The sequence below is a fragment of the Poecilia formosa genome, unplaced genomic scaffold, assembly GCF_000485575.1.
Source record: "Poecilia formosa unplaced genomic scaffold, Poecilia_formosa-5.1.2 Scaffold579, whole genome shotgun sequence".
NCBI lineage: Eukaryota > Metazoa > Chordata > Actinopteri > Cyprinodontiformes > Poeciliidae > Poecilia > Poecilia formosa.
The window spans coordinates 196,865-217,263 of NW_006800518.1; the positions used below are offsets into that span (position 1 = coordinate 196,865).

The 20,399-nt window shown below is 40.7% G+C and overlaps 1 protein-coding gene across 15 annotated transcripts in view; it reads right to left on the reverse strand.

The window, feature by feature from the left end:
* The window catches only part of unc13bb (unc-13 homolog Bb (C. elegans)), a 75,953-nt gene that overhangs the window by 37,150 nt on the left and 18,404 nt on the right, over window positions 1-20,399 (reverse strand). For 7 of the 15 annotated variants that reach the window (XR_001660086.1, XM_016665405.1, XM_016665399.1 and 4 more), the window contains exons 6-12: window positions 19,574-19,644; window positions 18,918-18,975; window positions 18,694-18,723; window positions 16,451-16,670; window positions 4,064-14,110; window positions 2,335-2,622; window positions 2,173-2,263 (exon numbers count right to left, since the gene is read on the reverse strand). Coding sequence is in view for 12 of the 15 variants with exons in the window: in XM_016665405.1 (XP_016520891.1) it covers window positions 2,173-2,263; window positions 2,335-2,622; window positions 4,064-14,110; window positions 16,451-16,670; window positions 18,694-18,723; window positions 18,918-18,975; window positions 19,574-19,644 (10,805 nt within the window). In the remaining 3 variants the exon portion in view is untranslated. Of the gene's footprint in view, window positions 1-544; window positions 692-2,172; window positions 2,264-2,334; window positions 2,623-4,063; window positions 14,111-16,450; window positions 16,671-18,693; window positions 18,724-18,917; window positions 18,976-19,573; window positions 19,645-20,399 lie in introns of those variants that run through there. The other 8 variants (XM_016665410.1, XM_016665409.1, XM_016665408.1 and 5 more) reach the window with 6 other exon arrangements.

Genomic DNA, 20,399 nt, shown 5'->3' on the forward strand with positions numbered 1-20,399 from the left:
TTTACAGGGAAGAAAACTAAATAAAACCTGATTCAACAGGTGATTCAGTTATTTCCTGTTGGAGAGTTTTAGTTATGTATGTATGTATGTATGTATGTATGTATGTATGTATGTATGGATGTATGGATGGATGGATGGATGGAAAAACGGAAGGAAGGAAGGAAAAAACAATAAAAGGACAAAAGACTGAAGAAAGCAATGAAGAAATGGCAAAAGGATGGATAAATGGAAAGAAGTAAGAAAAGTCAGAATTCTGTTAATAAAATAATATTTTTCCTCTTTCTTGGCCCTGATCCTCCTCAGCATCTATTTATTAGTTGAAGGCAGCAAGTTGCAGTTTGGTTTTCTAAAAACTAAATTAAAGCTGATATGAAAATCAAAAACAAATCTGAGTTTTAAAATAAGAGGAAGGAAACGTTTAAATCTACCTTAAACAAAAATCTGTCCTTACTTGGATGTTTTCAAATTTCAGGGAATGAATCAAAAGCCAAATATTAACTGTGCCAAAAACACCAATAAGTAAATATTTAAATACAGACCTTACCTTGTTGGGAATAAATGAAGGCCAGAGCCACATGGTGAGAATCTGTGAAGCTTTTTTGTTGCTTTATAAGACGTGTTGCTACATTTCAGACGATTTAACAGCTACAGCTTTAATTTAAGCCACTAAAGGAGAAGAATGATGGGAGGAGACGCGGTTTCCTCAGAAAGTCATCCTGGATTCCCTCCCACCACCTTCAGTGCCGCTCCTCTTCCTCTCTCTCCGTATTTTCTGCCTAATTTCTAATCTGAGGCTGAAATGCAGCAAATTCTTCCTTTCATTCAATCAATGTGGCAAAGGAAGCATCTTCAGCTTAAACATATTCCTGACATCAACATGTGGAAACGCTCAAACATTTCTGCATTTCTCTAATATCAGTACAGAGTACAGCTGATATTTTCACTAATTTTTGGGTTGACTAATTAATAACTAAATAGAAAAAGGTGCTTATTAGGAGATCTTTTTTTTATTTGAACCAGGTGGAGCTCAAACTGCCACTTTTTCAGGCAAAGATATTTTTCTCCATCTTAAGTGCAATATATATTTTTTTCTGTATAATTTTGTGTGATGTTCTTCAGTAACTAATTAAGTACAAAATTAGTTGATTGTTTCAATACTGGATTCAAGTTGTCAACATAACGTGCTAAATCTTAAATGTTCCTATAATCTATAAAAAATAAAGTGACGTCGTCTAGTTGTCAACACTACAACAAGTAAAATAGGGTCAGGAAAAAGTTATAATTAAGAAAAAAATAGCAAGGGAAAGCAAAGTGGGTTGGCTATGCTAGCATGACTATGACAACCGTAACAAATAGATGTGATGTGGAATTCTGTGTATTTTTGGTTCAGCTAAAAACTTTTTAAAAAAGTGACGTACACACATCATCGGTCAAGCAGGTGTTTAAATTAGCTAATCAACCACCGCTGTGTTGGATTAGCTAAAAGCAGCAGTAGCTAATCCACCACAGCCATCACTTAATAATCGCAAAATAAACACCGAGCCTAAAAACATGAAACTGTAACTGACTGTTCTTTGTGTGGGAAATGTTTGAGTGTTTTCTGGTGTTGAATCTTGAAACATAAAGTGGCGTTGTTGTCAGTTGTCATGGCAACGAGTCTGCATGTAGCATAGCTAACAGAGTGAGGACAAAAGTGATTTTGAGTTTTTCTTTAAAGGTTTTCCTGCGTTATTTTTCCCTTTACTCCACAGCAAAGGGAAAAATAACGCAGGAAATTAATTAATAATACCAACATCTCCGGGTGTCATTCAGTTAATAGAGCTGTTCTGCTGCAGCAGCGCGGCTATGGATGAACCTCCAGTGTTGAGTGCATGTTTGAAATTCCCATATGTAAACAATAACATGCAAGCCATTCATACTGTAGCAGCTGAAATATGCAACTTCTGCTGAAGGTCAGTCTTTTTAAAAACATAACCACTTAAGACTGACTGTAAAAATGGTATTTGACAGAAAAACTAGACAGAAATGTCAAACATTCCCTTATATTGAAACACCAAGAGAGGTTAAACTCAACCAGAATGTCAAAGCGTTACAAAGTTTATTTAATACATCTTTGTGTATTGTGTTGGGAAAAGAAGTCATAAAGTAAAGAGAAGATGATGAAGTTTTTACCTCCCGAAGCTGAACCCTCACTTTGTTGATGGCTTTCAGCCAACGGACTCTAGACGGGGAGAAAGGCAACGGCTGGCCTCCATCATGGAATCTAAGAGGGAGAGTTAATATCACAGATCCACTTTCAGTAAAAGAGAGTAGAAACCCGAACCAGAACGTTACCTTGGGAGCTTCGGTGCGTCTTTTTCTGATGCGTCGCTCTTTAAACGCGGCAGTAATTCATTGGACTGAATGTCTACGTCCTTCTCGCTGCCAGTCGAGTGTCCGTTGGTGGGAGGCCCGGTGGGACGCGGCTGGCCGCTGGTGGACGGGTGTAAGCCGGTACTGTGGTAGGAGTGGAAAGACTCTTCCAGTTCGGAGCCGCCGGTGCTCTCGTGGCCGGTCTCACTTAGCTGCGAGCTAGCCTGGCTCAGGTTCCCAGACGACCCGAAACGATTACTTTCCACCGGACTACAGTTGTGAGAGAGGAGTGAGGGAAACATTCAGAAACTGACGGGACATTTTCTCTTAGTTAAATCAGATAAGTGGGGATTGTTAAATCATAACAGTTGAGATTACCCTGGATCCCTGATTTTTGGGGGATTTTTCAGTGGAATTTAAAACCTAATCCCACAGGTCCACTGTAATATTCAAACCTCAAAACAATTCAACTAGCTTAAATAAATCCCACTTACCTGCTACAAGCCATGCGCACATAAAGTGTCAATTTAACAACAATCTTTCTAAAGTGTTAGCTGGGTTACTACACACACACACACACCACATAAATCCTTAAATTAGATACCCAACCTTCCTGCTGCATGTTGGAAATGGTAAAAACTGCATAGAGATGGTGCATTACACACTGGTGTGAGGAAAACAAGGATGATTATTTGCACAATTGCTTCTGCATATTTTCTTTGTTTCCTATTTTAAGTAGAAACTTCCAGACAAAGAGCTGAATGTTTAAAATATGCAGACTTAATCTGTGTGTTTGATGTCACAGCTATTATATTTAAGACTAGACATTATTTGTTGGGATAAAACACAGATTATGGCAACAACAGAAGAAGATGAAGTTGGAACCAGATACACTGTATAAAAAAACTGACTGATATTAATCTAATTTTCCTTTATTAGGTCACTTGGGGCTACCAAAAGTATTTTTTCCTTAAATACTAGAATAATTTGTCTTCCGAATGATCATGAACACCAAAACAAATGGGTTACAAAGTTACTTGAGTACAACAAACTTAATATTTTGGAGTGACCATTTCCCCTCAAAATTATAGTTAAAGCTAAAAAAGTTGAGTTGACCGAACAGCCAACCAGCTCAGTGAGAGAGAAATTCTAGCAAATTATAGTGAAAGCCCAATTCAAGCAGTTCAAAAGGTAATTTCAACCAAATAATAAACAAATACAAATGCTAACCCTAATAATGTTAAATACTAAATGTATTTAAACTTCTGAAGAAAGTAATAAGAAAATGTCATTTTTACTCTGGCAATTAACAGCCAAAAGCAGATTTCATAATCATAACAGACCTAAATATTTATGCTCAAAAAGTGAGGGGAAAAATGTTATGTCTTTTCATACAGTGTAAAACAGTTTCAACAACAGATTTGATCAAATCAGAACTCCATAGTCAGACAAAACACATGGTAGCTCTTGACAAAACAACTAAATTTCCAAATACAGGAAGAAATCTGTCTAAATAATTATTCTGCCGTAAATTTATGTGGAGTTCTGTTTTGAGAGAATTTAAAAAGGTGTGGAGTCAGACAATAAATTCACAACCACACTATGCAAGAGACAATGGACTGCAGAGCTGGACAGGGAATATACAGTTTTAAAAGCTGTCAATGCAGCATAAATGGTGAAGGGGGATACCACTGATTATGGTTTTACTGGCCTTTTTTCAATCAATAGATCCTTCTTGGATTGGGTGTCCAGCTGCACTCCTGCGGCAGAACCTGCAGAGGGGTCTGTTTCTACAAGCTTCTCCTCCGTTAGGGTCTGGGATGCTGAAGGATCTACATCAGGAGCGGAGATGCAAATCTGGGGGTTTACTATGTCATCTGCAGAACCTACCAGTTCGGTTTTATGGGGGTCAGGTGTTGGAGCCTTTTGTGCACTATTTGTTTGACCACTTGCTGCCTTGTTGACAGACTGGGGTTGTGTTGTTGTAACCTGGGAAGTTGGAGACTTTGGTGGCTCTGCCTGCCATGGAAAACAAATTTTCGCCCCAAACAATGATGTAGTTGGCTCTTGTTTCCCTGTGACCCTTTTTTCTTCTTGAAACAAGGTTCCAGAAAAGGATTTCAGTCCTGACAATAGACCACCGGTTCCTTCTGTTTGAGGTGATGCTGAAACAACCGATGGCATAGCAGGTGAAAATAACGACCCCAGGGATTTTCCTGCGTCACTCTGCGCAGATATAAAACCCAAGAAAGACTTAGTTTGAGGCTGTTCAGCACCACTGGAAGGCTGATCAGTTGGTGTAGCTTTTCTAACATCCAACTGAGGAAGAACTGACTTGACATTTTCATTAGTGTTGGGTTTTTCTTCAATGAACATTGGTTTCTCATGTATCACTTGTCTATCTGCAGTTGTCATTTCTTGCTCAGTCTTTTCTGCCTGACTAATAAGTTCTTTTGAAGTATCTTTTGACTCACTCACTTCAGAAACATTTGGACAAGATGCACCAGATGCCTGTCCATTACTGCTACTGTTCGTTTCTTCAGTTTGATCTATTTTCTCATTTGTACTCTCACAAATAGGCAGAGTTACTTCTGGTGAGACATTTTCATTTTCAAACTGTGAACCTGGTTTTGAAGTTGCTGTGGTAGAAGTTACAAGAGTGGTAGAGGTACTAGCAACTGTTGCATCACTACTGGCAGTCGTAGCAGTACTGGTAGTAGTGGTAGTGGCAGCAAGACTGACATTTTCTGCAGTAGTATAACCTGTAGCAGTATGATCAGTTGCAGTAGTAGCAGTAGTAGTAATGGCAGCAGTAGAAGGAGTTGCAGCAGTAGTGACAACAGCAGCAGCAGCAGGAGCAGCAGGAGTAGCCAACCTCGGCTTAGCTGGCACTGGTTCAGGGGGTTTAGGCGGTTGTCTTAAACCACCAAACAGAGATCCACCGATGCCTCCCAGTAATGATGCTCCAGCTTGTGGTCCTGCAGCCTGCCCCGTGGGGCCACTAAACATTCCTCCAAGCAGAGAACCGCCTGGCTGTGAAGTCGCTCCTGCCTTTGCACCTCCAAACATCCCGCCCAGACGTGATACACCACTCGAGGCAGCTGATGATTTGGCAGTGGATCCTCTTCCAAACATGTCACCTAATATTGACCCCCCAGTGACAGGTGCTGTGGTCTGAGGACCAGACTGTGGAGTAGCTCCTTTGAATAAGCCTCCTAGTAAAGATCCACCTGTTTGGGGAGTTGGTGATTGAGTATTAGACCCTCCAAAAAGTCCTCCCAACAGTGATGCCCCAGTCTGACCTGTAGGAGCTTGTCCAAAAGGCAAGTTCTTCTGCTGTTGGGTTGGTTGAGAGCCTTCGGTAGGAGCAGATGCAGGTTTGAACAGAGAAGACATAAAGCCAGTAACAGCATCTGCTGCTGAATCAATGGAAGACTTGTCTGGTTCTGGAGGTTTTTGCTGTGTCTCAACTGCAGCACTAACTGTCGAAGGATCCACTTTTTCCTCTTCTACTTTAGGAGTTGCTAGATCTTGAGCTGCACTAATTTTGAGTTCAGATTGTGGTTGTGTGCAGGATTCTACTTCTTTAGACTGACTATATTCAGTTAAAGATGCTGATTGTTCAGTGCTTGGGCAATTATCTGTGATATTGGCATCAGTTGTTGATGCACTGACCTCAAGACAAGGACCTTTATCCTCAGGTTGCTGCTGTGTTTCCTTCTGCTCAGTGCTTTGGGCAGCAGAATCAATTAAACCCGTTTCAACAGCAGTAGATGTTTTGTTGTCAGAACTGTTTTTATCCATTTCTGTAGGTGCTGTAGTTTGACCAGACCCACTAAATGCTGAAAACACACCTTTACTAGAGGCATCATTAGCACCAACGCTTGGTAAAATACCACCAAGAAAAGATGTACCAGTTTGTGCTGTAGCAGTTTGGGAAGATGATCCATCTAAAATCCCTCCCAGTAGAGAGCTTTTGTTTTGAGTTGTTGAACTTGTCTGAGGCACTGTAGGTGAGGGTGCTGTGCCTCCAAAAATCCCACCCAAAATAGATGTTTGAGATCCAGCAACCTGAGGACCAGATCCACCAAATAAGCCTCCAAGTAATGATGGCCCTGTCTGTGATCCTGCAGTCTGAGGAATAGACCCTCCAGTCTTTGTAGGACCAACCTGAGACACAGGTGGAGATGGAGAGCTTCCAAATAAACCGCCAAGTAATGATCCTCCAGTCTGAGACGTGGTAGTTTGAGATGAGGACCCTCCAAACATTGCCCCTAACAATGAACCTCCAGGCTGGGAGGAAGGCTCAGGAGCAGAACCTCCAAACATGGAGAACAAACCTTTGCCTGGTGGCTCTTTGGAGCCTGAAGATGCTGGTAAAGATCCTGGAGGCAAAGGTCCTGTCTGGCTGCTGGCAGCCTCAGGACTTGGTGTAGAAAATAAAGAAACCAACCCTTTACCTGGACCTTCTGAGCTAAATCCTCCAGAAGGTTGAGGATGTGGGCCTGATCCAGTGAGCATCGAAAGCAAACCAGGAGCTGATGATTCTTTAGTAGTACCAGCATCCTGGGGTGCCGTTGCTGCACTGGTTTCCTTAGGCATTCCAGTAGCCTCTGATTTAGGTTTGTCAGATGAAACTTCCATGTCTGCAATTGTGGCCTCTTCTTTATTGGACACTGTGGTACTCAAAGCAATGTCACCTGGCATGCCAGAATGCAATTCACCTGAAACACTGGCAGCGCCAGTCTCTGAATGGCTCATCTCTTGACAATGGCTACTGGAATCAGGTTTTTGTGATAATTTTTGTTGTTGGGGTTCTTTGGAACCAATTGATGAGTTGGGAGTTTGTTGTTGTGGTGACACAGTTGCTGGTGTAGAGGGAATATTTGGTGTTTGAGAATTTGTTGGGCCACTAAACATGGAAAACAAATTTTTTCGTGGACTTTCAGTGGAGCCAGATAATCCACCTAGCAGACCTCCGAGAACAGAAGCAGCAGTCGGCTCTTGTGATTGAGGTTGTACTTTTGGTGTAGACTGTGCCTGAGGCTCCTGCCGTTGCTGTGTTTGTGACTGAGGAGCTGCTTGGTGAGATGGAGTGGTCAGTGGCTGAGGTTGTTGAGGGCCGGCATCACTGAACACTGAAAACAGTCCTTTCACTGTCCGTTCCGATGAACTTGATGACCCTTGTAAAAGTCCCCCGAGAAAAGATTCTGTTTGAGGTTGAGATTGTTGGGTGCTGGGCCCACCAAACATTGACATAAATCCTGAGGATGGAGGATCTTTTGGAGGAACAGTAGACTTTTGTGAAGATTCAGTGTTCGGCTTCATGTGGCTAGGGGGTTGAGGGGTTGTTGATCCTCCAAACATTGATAAAAGACTTTTACCAAATGTTTCTTGTTGAGGAGGTTGTTGAGCTGCACTTGGTGGATGTGTTTGAGGTGTGGGTTCTGGTTTAGGAGCAGCCTGTTGAGGACTTGGCCCCGTAAACATTGAAAAAATACTTTTACTAAATGATTCTTCCTGTGGAGCACTAGCTTGTGCAGTTGTCTGTGGTGTTGATCCAACCAGCACATCGCCGATGGACAATCCAAAAAGTCCACTAGATGGTCCAGATGGTTTATTTCCTACCTCCTGTTTTGTTTGCCCTGTAATTGGTGACTTGCTAGTTTCAACACCTTTGGGTAAATTAGAAGAGAAAACCTCAGACATACTTCTACCTGGTGTCTGGCTCTGTGTTGGACCAGACTGGTCACCTGTTTGTTGTCTTACTTCACCTTTTGATTTAGACGTAGATGAAAGTGAACCCTCTGTAACACTCTGTTTCATTTGCTGTTTTTGTGGTGGAGGTGGTGAGGGCTCAGTACTAAACAAGCTGCCAATTGAACCAAAGAGATTTGACACACCTGCACTCTCTTTATTTCCAGCAGCACTGCCTGTTAAGGAAGTAGTGCTCCCGGTCTTGCTTTGAAGATTAGGAGATGGCTGAGAAGATGTCTGGATATCTGGTTTGATTTCATCCATGCCTACAGCAGACTTGAGAAAACCCATAAAGCCTCCCTGTGGTTGTTCAGGTGGCTTTTCAACTTTTGTATCAACTGTCTTGTCAGTTGCAGGCGTAGGTTGTGCTGGTTTAATAATAGATTCTTTTGATGCAATGGGTGCAGTAACATTGGGTTTTGTTGCTGGTGGGGATGCTTGCTGTACCATCGTAGTCTGGCGTGAAAGTCGTGGTTTATGTGAAGTCGTACTTGAAAGTGTTGAGGGCTGGGTGACTTGAGCAACTGAGGGAACCGTTGGTAAAATTCTACCCTGCGAAGTTTGTTGTTTATTACTTTCTGAAGGGGCAACAGCAGCAGAAGAGTCTTCTTTGATAATCTTAGACTTAAGATTTTGGAGGCCTGATGACAGAATGTCCTTAGTTTGTTTCAGACTAGCTTGATCAGAGGACGTCTCCCCAGGTTTTTTCACCTCCACTTGGGATGGTTTGGTAACAAAAGATGATATCAGGGAAGAAATCTTTTTGACCTGCCGATTGGGAAATTCTTCAGCTTGAGACACCCGTTTTCTCCATTCATCCTCTGAAACATCCTCTACATGTTTCACTGTAACAGCAGTAGAAGAACGCCGCCGTTGGCTAGGTTGATAGCATTTGTTAAGGATCTGATGATTTAAATTCTCAACAGGAATAGAGTTTAGAGAAACAGAAACTTTCTGAGCAAGCAATTTCTTTACTTCATGGTTGTTCCAATGCAGGCTGGTGTGGTCTCTTTGATGGCATGAGAGATCAATAATATCTTGGTAGTAATCTTGATATCCATAAGAAGTTTGTCTTGGATCAACTCTTACTTTGTTTAATCTGTAAGATGCAAAATCCATGCCTTGCTGCCCTTGAGACATAAATGAATTTTCAAACATTTCAGTGAACTGCTGGAGATTTAAATTCATGATCTGGTTTCCTTTTCTGTATGCAGCGGATAAATCCAGGGGAGCATTGAGAAGTTGAGGATTGCCATGACTTTTACCAGGAAGCCAAAGAAGCTCATCCTCATTGTAAAGTGGAATTTTAAAACCACAGACCAGGACCATTTCATTGTGTAGCCAAGCACTGGGTAGACTATCTAAAGTCTGTCCGTTGCCCCATGATTCACCTTCAGGTGTACATGCATACACATATTCACCTGCTGCATCTGTAAGTAAGGCGTAAATATACTCATGGTCTGTATAAACAAAGTACCCACAGTCGCCGTCCTCTGCTGGCCACCACATCCCTTGCTCCAGAAGGGAAAGCCACTGCTGATACCATTCAGCGTCTTCAAGGTACAGCGAGTCTTCTGTTTCAACATTAGCACCTGCTGAACAGTTTCTATTCGAGTTAAATTGACTATATTGACTTAAATAGTTTGTGTGAGCATTTTGTGCATTTTCCCTTTCCATTGCATGTTGCCAGTTTGCTGAGTAAGATAAGCTTGGTGCGTTCTCCTCATAGTAGCCTTCATGATACAAGACTCCATTCAAGCTGTAAGAACTGCCATCATTAAACGAATGCCATTTCCCAAATTTTGCATTACTGTGGTTAGTTGTTAAGTTCAGAGCAGCTTCTTTATTAGATGAACATTCAACATTTCCTAAGTCTTCATAACTGTTCCATGACTTTCTTTGGGGGTATTCATTTCCTGGTCCTTCAAATGAATGTGATACCATTTGTTTCTCATGATGTGCAACATCTTGCCAAAGAATGTCATTCACTGGGTGATTAATATTTGAATAGCTGCAGTGACGCGTAGATGACGGTAATGGCATGCCTTCACAGTTTTGTGTGTACCTTTGATCTTCTCCTTGAAAGTTGTAGCTTAAAGACTCATTCTGAAACTGCTGCCAAAGAGCACTTTCACGGATCCACTGGTTTTCATCGTATGACGGACTAATCCCATACTCAGACAAATTACCTTGGTAAAGGTTCTGATTTGTCATCCCAAACAAAGAGGGGACACTTCCACCTTTAAAAGACTCCAGGGTCATGACTGGAGAAGTAGTACAGCTCTCAAAATGGGAGTGAATATTCCCTGTGCTGTAAGCCATTGGGTTATTTGAAGGAAGAGGATGAGAGAAGTGTAGCTGAGATAGATTACCTGTGCTAAATGAATAGTGCGTTGCCTGACTTTGAAGAGATCTTGCAAAAGCAGCTGAAGTTCTCAGGTCCAGACTCTCATTGTGAATGGCCACAGATGTGCTAATTAAAGCATGCTTACTCTGTCCTGGAGTCAGACAAATTGGAGCAGATCTTTCCACCCTCTCATTTGCAAAACCTGTGGTACTACTTTTTATCAAATCTGAAGATAATCCCGTCGTCTTGGCACACTGTGTTGATTGCTCTGCATCCTGACCTCCCATCTTTGCTTCCTTGAAACAAGAGCTTTCAGTTGCACTTTTGCTAAACAACCCTGACAAAAAACCTTGCTGATCAGCACCATGAATCATTTTATCTTTATCTACATGTCCTTGTAAGGGCTGCTGTTTTAAATTGGCAAGGGAATGAAGGGCCTGGTCTTGGTGTAGAGTTGTCTTTGTGATTGTAGAAACAATGTCCCTTTCTTGTATTGATTTTTCTGCTGATTTCTGACAGGTCAGGTCTGTACTGTCAGGTGTTTTCGTTAACTTGTTGAACAACCCAGAAAGCACTCCCGGTTGACTTGCCATCTCTGTCTGTGTTGGGCAAGGCTGGCTACAAGGCACTTTGACTTGTTGATTTACTGTAATCTCATGGGGGCTTTTGTGTGGCTGTTGCTGAGTCACATTTTCTGAAGAGGATTTAAATAGTCCAGAAAACAGTCCAGTTCCTTGAGCTGTTTGGGTTGTGCTACTTTGAGACTGATTTTGGTTAGAAATTGGGAAATTGCTTTGTCTTGGCTGCTCGTGACTTGATTTACTTGAGGAAATCCCATGCTGCTGTGCTGATGGTTGGCTTTGTTTATGTATGCTGTCAGCTGAAGAAAATTTGAAAAGACCAGATAAAAGACCACCTTGTTGCGAAGGTTGCTGAGGTGGAACGGTTTGTTGTCGAATGAAACCTGGTTTAGAGGTTTCTTGTACTTCTTGCTGGCTCATTGTTCCGTTCCTCATACCTCCACTTAGTCCTTGAGTTTCCTGCACACTGCTGGCTTGCTGATGTTGATCACTGCCAGATTGAGGAATTGTTTGAGAATTTGAATTACTGTCAGTGGAGGTAAATTTTAGTAAGCCAGAAAGCAAGCCTCTCTGTTGAGGTGGTACTTGCCGAGTTTCGCCCGATGTCTGCTGCTGTCCAGGGCTACTGCTGCGCATTTCCCTTTGCCTCTCAGCCTCAGGCAGCTGCTGCTGTACGTTTTGTGATATATTTTCTGTTGATGAAAACTTCAATAGTCCTGAGAGAAGGCCACCTTTTTGGGGAGTGGTGAAACTTTGTTGGGAGCTAGAGTGTGAGGGAATATTGCCTTTTGGTGATGGATTGCCAGACAAGTCACTACTAGAACCAAGATTAAGTAGTCCAGATAGCAGTCCTTGTTTGGGTTGACTAGAGCCCATCTGAGAAATGTCTTCGGCTGAGCTGCCTCTCAAAGGAGTTGTGCTAAAATGCTGAGATCCAGGCTGATTAGGGTTTTGTGGCGTTCTTGTTGGCTTCTGATTTGAGGTATGTTGTCGGTCAGTTGGCACTCTGCTGCTCTGAGGATGAACATTAGTCTTCTGGTTTGGACCAGCAGGACTGGGCGAGGGGTTAAACATGCTGGAAAACCATCCTTTGTCTGTGTTTTCCTGTTGGACGGTGGAAGTGGCGTAGGATGAAGCTGTATCGTGATATTCTTGTGGGTAATTCTGTGTTTTCATAGAGGCACCAGCATCTTCAGTGGACGAAAATCTCAAAAAACCAGAGAGCACACCTCCTTCTGGTTTTGGACACTGCTGAGTAGGAACATTTTCTGAGGGGACAAAAGGCAATTTTGGCTTGCTACTTAGTGGCTGGTTCCCCACCGGTTTCTGTGGTTGTGGATTCTCGTTAGATCGAAACACTGGATAAACCGCCACAGGAGGAGCGTTTGGAGGTGGACCAGGAACGACTGGTGTAATCAGTGAACTCAATGATTTCTTGAAAGGGCTAAAAAATCCTGTGTTTGCAGTTTGGTCAGTAGACTTCTGAGGCTCTGGAGGATTTAAATTTTGCTGATAAATATTTGGATTTTGTTTCCAGTGTAAATTCTTGTCATGATTTTGCACCAAATAGTTGTCATGAACTGAACTCCCTAACCTCACTGATTTCATAGCACCAGTGTCCGTCATTGACTGTTTACCTTGATGAACGGCTTTAACATCCCACTTTCCGTCAGATTGGATCTTTGCTTGGGAATATTTAGACTCAAACTCTTGCTTGGATTCAGTAGAACTTTGAACTTCACCTCCTGAGAAAAGCTTTAAAGGATTCAGTTTTTCCATAACTGAGTTTCCTGTTGTAGTTTGCGGTTGAGTCTGAATCTTGGGTGAATGTTCTTGTACAGTTTGAGTAGCACTTCCTGTTTCCTGTGGGACTCGCGTTTTGTTCTGAGGCAGAGAACTGAAGGACTTGTTGGGAGAAGTTTCTACCGGAGATACGACCGCTACCAGAGCCGTGCTGTTTGCCTTTGTGGGGATAAAGGATAGAAGCCGCGTTATGCCAGACTGTGCAGGTTGTGGAGCCGGTGTAGGCTGTTTGATTCCTCCTCCAACTTTGTCAGTGATGGAGCAAAACAATGAACTCATTGCATTCTTCACACCTGAAATACCCTGATCAGAATCAGCTTCTCCTTTACAGTCCTTTGAAATACTCTGATCTTCTCCGAATGAATCTGTCCGGTTGCTACCCAGAGACGATAGCCTCGACTTGCTTGATTTGGGAAGGGAACCATATTTACTAATTTCCTCCTCTTTTTCAGCGAGATATTCAGAGACCGTTTCAACAAGACACTGCAACTCATCCATCGGGTCAACATATTCGTCAATCGGCTCCTCTACAGGGGAAAGTATCGCCTCAGAAACCCATCCTCCAGTTCTGCCACACTTCTTTTCACGGAGACCCTGGGGATACTCCATGTAGCCCTCATTGGGATGCCGCTCCTTGTGATGCTGCTCATAAAAGTCTCCAGCCATAAAGTCATTAGTATGTTTATCGACAGCTAGGGGGTACGGAGCATCCCCGCAGTCAAATTCAAAGTCAAACCGCGCTCTCGGTCGAGGATCACACCCTTTTTTATATGCTACGTAGTTCTCCAAAGTGTTATCCAGGTCATTTTTTGCCCACATCCTTGTTTTGTAGAGAAGCCCATCTTTGTACGGCCTGAGGCACGATGAAGTCATGAAGCGCTCCTCTTCCTCCTGCATCTCTGCTACCTGTCGCAGGAACGGCTCCCCTCTTTTCTCCGGAAGCTTTGCAAGACGATCAGGAGACGTCTCTTCTGCCTGCTTATGGAGAAGCGCTCCAGGGTCTGTTATTCTTTTCTTTCTTCTTCGGTCGATGGTGTCGTAGCTTTCAGGGTAAGTTGCAGCCCCAAAACTGCTATGAGGTTGGCTGACTGTTGTTCTCGTCGGCTCTGGATAAGGTCTTCCCATTCGAAAGATTACGGTGTCTTCCTCGTCATCCAAGAAGTCGCTCAGCTGAGGCTTTGGTCGTCCTTTGTATTTGTTTTCCCACTCTTCAAACCCCATGCCTGAATCTACAGGTATTATTCTAACTCTTCCCTTCTGGTTTAAAGATCTTAGTAAGGAAAGGATGGGAAAAGATAGAAAGACAAAGGGGAAGCAAATGAAAAAAAGAAAAATTGAAGACAAAAACACAAAAGTTAGACAGTAAGATTAAAATAAGACATCAAGACAGGAAGAACTGCATGCAAAGGTAGAGAAATAAAAGCACCATCATAAAACAAGCAGAAAACAGATGATTTAAAGACATATTTCAGTTCCTCCAGGAGGTTTTGCTGCAGCTCGGCTGAATTTTGATCAATTCCTTTAATCTCCTTCTAATTAAACTTTCTGTTTCACGGACTCCCAACTTGAAAGATGAAAGTTTGTGTAACAAATGCAAAAAACTTTGCAGTTTTCCTCCAAACAAACCAAGTAAGTTGTGTGATGTTTTACTGAAATCGCAGAATATGCATAATTTTTGGTCTAGTTTCTAGTACAAGTATTTTAGTTCTCTTGAAATGAGACAAAACTCATTTATAAGTAACTTTTCCACAGCTTAAAGTTAATAATTCCTTAATATTGATAAAAAGTACTAGTACTGGGAAATATTTTAAAAATCAATATTAAAGTATTATTTACTTAAAACAAGTTTCAGTATCTTGCTGGAAAAGTTGTTTTTAAGTTATTACCCTTCAAATTATACAAAAATAAGATATTATGTTTTTACAGTGAGCTGCTGGATGCAGATAATGTTAGCTAAATGATGATTAATCCATGCCAGCATATCATATTAAGCTTGTTAACAAGAATACCAATGATGGTGCTATTACCTATTTTTCATCTCTTGCTAGTTAGTCAAAGCTTGAATAAACCAAATCCTCATTAATTTCTGCACAAAAGTTGTGCTCACTGTTGCTTTCTAAATACTGAAAAGAAATCATTAGAAAAAGCAAAGAAACATTAGATCAGCAGCAGGATGACAGGTTCAGGAAACAAAAAGACAAAAATAGTAAAACTTAAAATGTGCAATTCCAACTAAAGGTGCTGCAAAATCAGCAATTTTTTTTTTGCCGTAACAATTGCAAAAAAAAAAAAAGCATCACAACATCCTGGAGGGTCTGATATTTACATATTTACACCTCTTTGTGCATTTTGCAGGGCTTATCATTCTGTTTTTGTGTTGTAACAGACTGTGTCACCATGTTTGTCTAAGCCTGAACAAATTTAGATTTAGCCTGGACAAATGTCACAGTTAGCAGCTCTAAACCGTAAATCACCAGCATACGGCATTTGGTTCAGAAGTTTATAATCCCCAAAGAGAGCAGCCTGATTCAGTCCCTGACCCGCTCCCTGTGGGAGCGTCACAGAGAGGTTTCCTCTTTCGAAAGCTTTTCAAACTCCCAAGGAGTCGAAGCAACACAACAGATTCTTTGACAAAATTTAACAAAGGGCTGGAATCCCATTTTTTATTCTGTTTCCTGCAGCAGAATTAGCAGCTCGCTATCAGGAAGCGCAGACAGATTTGTTACGTTCTCATTGGTGCAAATGAATCTAAAGCACCAACGGCTTTTCTCTATGGTCTAAAAACTGCATATTCAAAGTTTCCCTTGAAAATTGTTTGGTTTTTAAAATAATTTTAATGTTGCCAGATAATATCGCTCAGTAATCTTTCCAAATTAAAAAAGGACGATGCCATTTCAGCTGATTTAAAAGTGAAACCAATCTTAAGGGATCAAAGTTGCATCTTGATGATTTAGAATATAATTGAAGTTTTATTTTATACAGATAAATTACATAAAAAGTGATGTATTTCAAAAAATATTTAAATCTGATTATTATTACATATTTAATAAAAAGTCAAAATTCAGTTTCTCAAAAATAAAATATATTAATGGCAACAACTTAAGGCAGAACTTTTACATTTTCACCAAACAGTGAAAATGTCATTAGTAAAGCTGCTGTTTCAAATTACATTAACGAAAAGTAGGGCTGCAACTAACGATTGTTTTAGTAATTGATTAATCAATTATTCTCAAGATTAATCATATAAAAATTTGACAGTCTATAAATGTTTTATTTAAAAAATTTATTTTTTTTATTTTTTATTTAACCACTGAAGCCTTTTTATACAATATTAGAAATACATTAAAATATGCAGATAATCAAATAAAATCCTTTTTAATTAAGAAAACAGACATTTGGTACATAAAATGTAGTCTCACCACCTGAAAACATATTAATAGTAAGTTTTTATCAATGTTAAGGAATTATTGACGTAAAACAAGCTTCATATTGCTGAAAAGTTACTTGCTGGTTAGTTTTGCCTTATTTAAAGTGTACCAAGATACTTGCAGTAGAAACTAGACAAAAGATACTTTGTGTTTTTAATGAGTGTTTTTATGCTCGGCTCTACCTGCTTCCCCTCTGGTCCCGGTAGTCCAGGTCCAAGCTGTGGACCGAGTCGGTGCAGCAGTCTGGCTGCTGCAGCTGGGCGCCGCGGGGCCCCATGGGGAACTGGTGCACGGACGAGTTGGGCTGGGCCGTGGTGTGGTACCGAGGCGGCAAACTGTTGCTGGTCTCGCTGCGGTAGTCGCTGTCCCGGTCGTCTACGGCGCTGTCCTGGTCGTCCAAAGCTGCAGCAGGAAGATCCGATCAATAAAACTAAGACGACCTATTATCTTTAAATGTTTAAATTATTATGCTTCCTTAAACAGGTCAGGATAGGTCTGTCAGGCATTACAAAAGATGTTCATTGCATTTCTTTTTACACAAAATCCTTCTTAGATAATGAGATTTAGTCTGCTCATTTCAGAATGAGCCGTTTTCTGGGTTCTGTCACTTTAAATCCAAATAAACCGCTGCTGGCCACGCCCCCAACGCAACGATTATGTGAAAATGGCTGATAAAAGACGAGCAGTTATACAAGTAGAAGGGGGAATCCTGCATAACCAACAGGAATGCAAAAACCTTACCAAGTATTTTTGTTCAGAGTGAAAATAGTTCACTTGAAGTAAAAAAAACTAACTTACAAATAACTTTTCAACAAGATATAGGAGTTTGTTTTAAGTCAATAATTCCTTATTATTATTGAAAGAAAAGTACTTTTTACACTGGCAGATTATTTCACTTATTGTAAGACATTTTCCCCATGTGTTAAGTGAAATAATATGCCAGTGGAACTCATACTTTTTAGATTTTTTTATTATATTAATGAATTATTTATTTAAAACAAGCTCCTTTGTCTTGCTGCAAAGTTACTTGTAAATTAGTTTTGTTTTATTTCAAATGAACTAAGATATTTACATTAGAAACTGGACAACAATTTGATAAAAATAAGATTTTGCGTTTGCGTTGCTAGGTGACGAGCAGAATTCCACCGGGGTTGCTAGGTAACAGCTGGGCTTTGCTGGGGTTGCTAGGTGAGGAATTTTGCAATGTTTGTGCTTATGTAAGATGGTAAATGTGACTTTTTGTTACTCGTCACATCGATCACAGACGACAACTTGACATGAAACAAGGCAGAGGCAGTAAAGTAGTAGAAGAAACACTCCCACCTGCTGGTGGGAGTTAGCATCACTTAAACCCAATAATTTTGATTATTTTTGCGGAAAATTTGGAATAAACCCACAATTATGAATTAGTATAAAAAAGGGATGGGGCCTGTTTATTTAGCCTCAATTTCTGAAAAAAAAAATGGATGGAGACATTAATGCAGTAAACAAATAAAAACTGCTTTGATTTGACAGATAAAATAAGATTTAAACAGGCAACAGTAAATATAACAGTAAATTTAATCTGATTCAAACCACAAACAGGATTTAGGAGCAACATTGCTGCTAAATGAGCAGCTGGATCGTAATGGGGCTGTGAATGGTTACTAAGGAGCAGCCTAGTGTGATGTGTAAGTGATTCAATCTGGGCAAACAGAGAGAAACCACAATAAGACATCGCCCTCTTGTTAATTAGAGGCAGTAAAGTTATTACAGATCCGTCCTGCTGTCCTCAGATGGCTGCAAGGAGAACATAATCTGAAAGCAGAAATTTTCCTGCCACAAACACGAGAATCCCTCAGATTTTAAACATTTTAATCATTCTTTAAGTGCAACTAATCCCCAATTAAAATTATTTTCCTTATAAATTGGTCTTTAAGGGTGTTATCTTTATGTTTCTGTGCAGATTTCTATTAAAATTTGAACATTTTTGTGTAATTTTTTTCTGCAATATTCTGGGCTAAAACCATCTCAGTGCTGCCCTCTTTGGGTGGACAAGTGGTACTGCAGTTGAATTTTCCTATTGAGTTCGTTTCTTGGCCCTTTTGAATCGGTGCATCTCTTATTTTCTCACCGTCTGTAGAGGAGAAGTCTTTCAGGAAAGCATTCCCTCCAAAAGGCTCAAAATATTTCAGTTCTAACATTTAATGTCAAAAGTTTTCATAGTAAAACTGATTTTACATAATAATCCAGCAGAAAGAGTTTGGTGGGAAATGAAAGGGCCAGTGGGCATCAAGGAAAACATCAGGAAAAAATGTATCCGACTGCAAAACATGAAGAAAATGAATGGAAACATTGTAGGTGACATTTAATTCAGGAATATTATGATATGCACAAAGGGTTGAGGGTCGGCCAGGGAAGAGATCCATTAAGTTACGGTACATACTCAGTGGGTCAGGCCAGCCGAAATAGTTGCCTGGTGAAACATTACAAATGAGAGTTCAGTCCAAAACAAAACAAAAAAAAGTTCTCCACATCATTAACCTGAACAGCTGTAATAAAAAAGGTTTAATTGGTTCTGGTAAAAAATTACAGCAAGCAGCAGAACAAAGCTCAAAATAAATGATCTGACGCCCTCTAGTGGCTGAAAGGAGAACAGAGGGAACTCACAACACTGGGAGGGTGCACACTGCAGCCGAGCCCTCTGGTCCTCATCTGGAAGAGGAAACTACAGGAAAGCAGAGAACCAAACATCAGGCAGGGTTGTAACGACTTTTTTAGTATTATTTAAAAAGTTTCAGAAGTTTCCAGAAGTTAAAGATGCATCTCACTAACTTTAATATCATCAAAATAATATTATTAGAAAGTTAAGAGGATGGAAAAAGTGTTGTTGCCACTTATTGTGGCTGGATTTAATGTTCTGAAAGCCATCATGGACAAATGCAACCAAAAAAATATGCTTCAATGTCATTAATATTATCCAACTGTATTCACAGAAAGTTATCTGGACTCGGATACAGTCAGTGTTGCTTCAAAAGCAACCAGAGATAGGGCTACATCTGTCAATATTTACAACAAAACACTGTAATGGAAAGTTGAGTGGAAGGAGAAAGTGTTTGCAACAAGAACTATTTAAACTGTTTTTGTTGTATTTTCTCATTGCAAATTGAAACAGATGCTCCTTAGTAACCAATTTGCATATTTTACACAAAAAAACAAATTTGCAGAAGGTGATGAAGAGGGATCGATTGTTTTCATGGATTCAGTCGGTAACTAAAAAACAAATCCACCAAATTCATCTGAAGTTGAATTTATCTGAACTTCACCTCATCATGGATTCCCATGTTGATTCGCTCCAGCTTCCCTGTCCAATACTGGGCTTCTTCTTCTGGGATATCTGGAGGTAAATAATGCAGAAAACACAACATTATTTATTTACAGTGTATGTGAAATAAACTGGAACAAACTGTGAGCGACAGGAAGTGGAGCGTCGCATTATTCCCAGTTGAAGCTGCACGGCTGCAGATGAACATTAAAGGGCACAAAGCCTTCAAAGAGACGCCGACCTGCAGCTTTAATGACGCCAAGCGCCGCTGAGCAGCAGCTTTGATCTGATCAGAACCACAACACGATGAAACCACAACGCGATGAAACCACGACACGATGAAACCACGACACGATGAAACCACGACACGATGAAACCACGACACGATGAAACCACAAAACGATGAAACCACAACACGATGAAACCACAACACGATGAAACACAACACGAGGAAACCACAAAACGATGAAACCACAAAACGATGAAACCACGACACGATGAAACACAACACGATGAAACACAAAACGATGAAACCACAACACGATGAAACCACAAAACGATGAAACCACAACACGATGAAACCACAACACGATGAAACCACGACACGATGAAACCACAAAACGATGAAACCACAACACGATGAAACACAACACGATGAAACACAAAACGATGAAACCACAACACGATGAAACACAACACGATGAAACACAAAACGATGAAACCACAAAACGATGAAACCACAACACGATTAAACACAACACGATGAAACACAAAACGATGAAACCACAAAACGATGAAACCACAACACGATTAAACACAACACGATG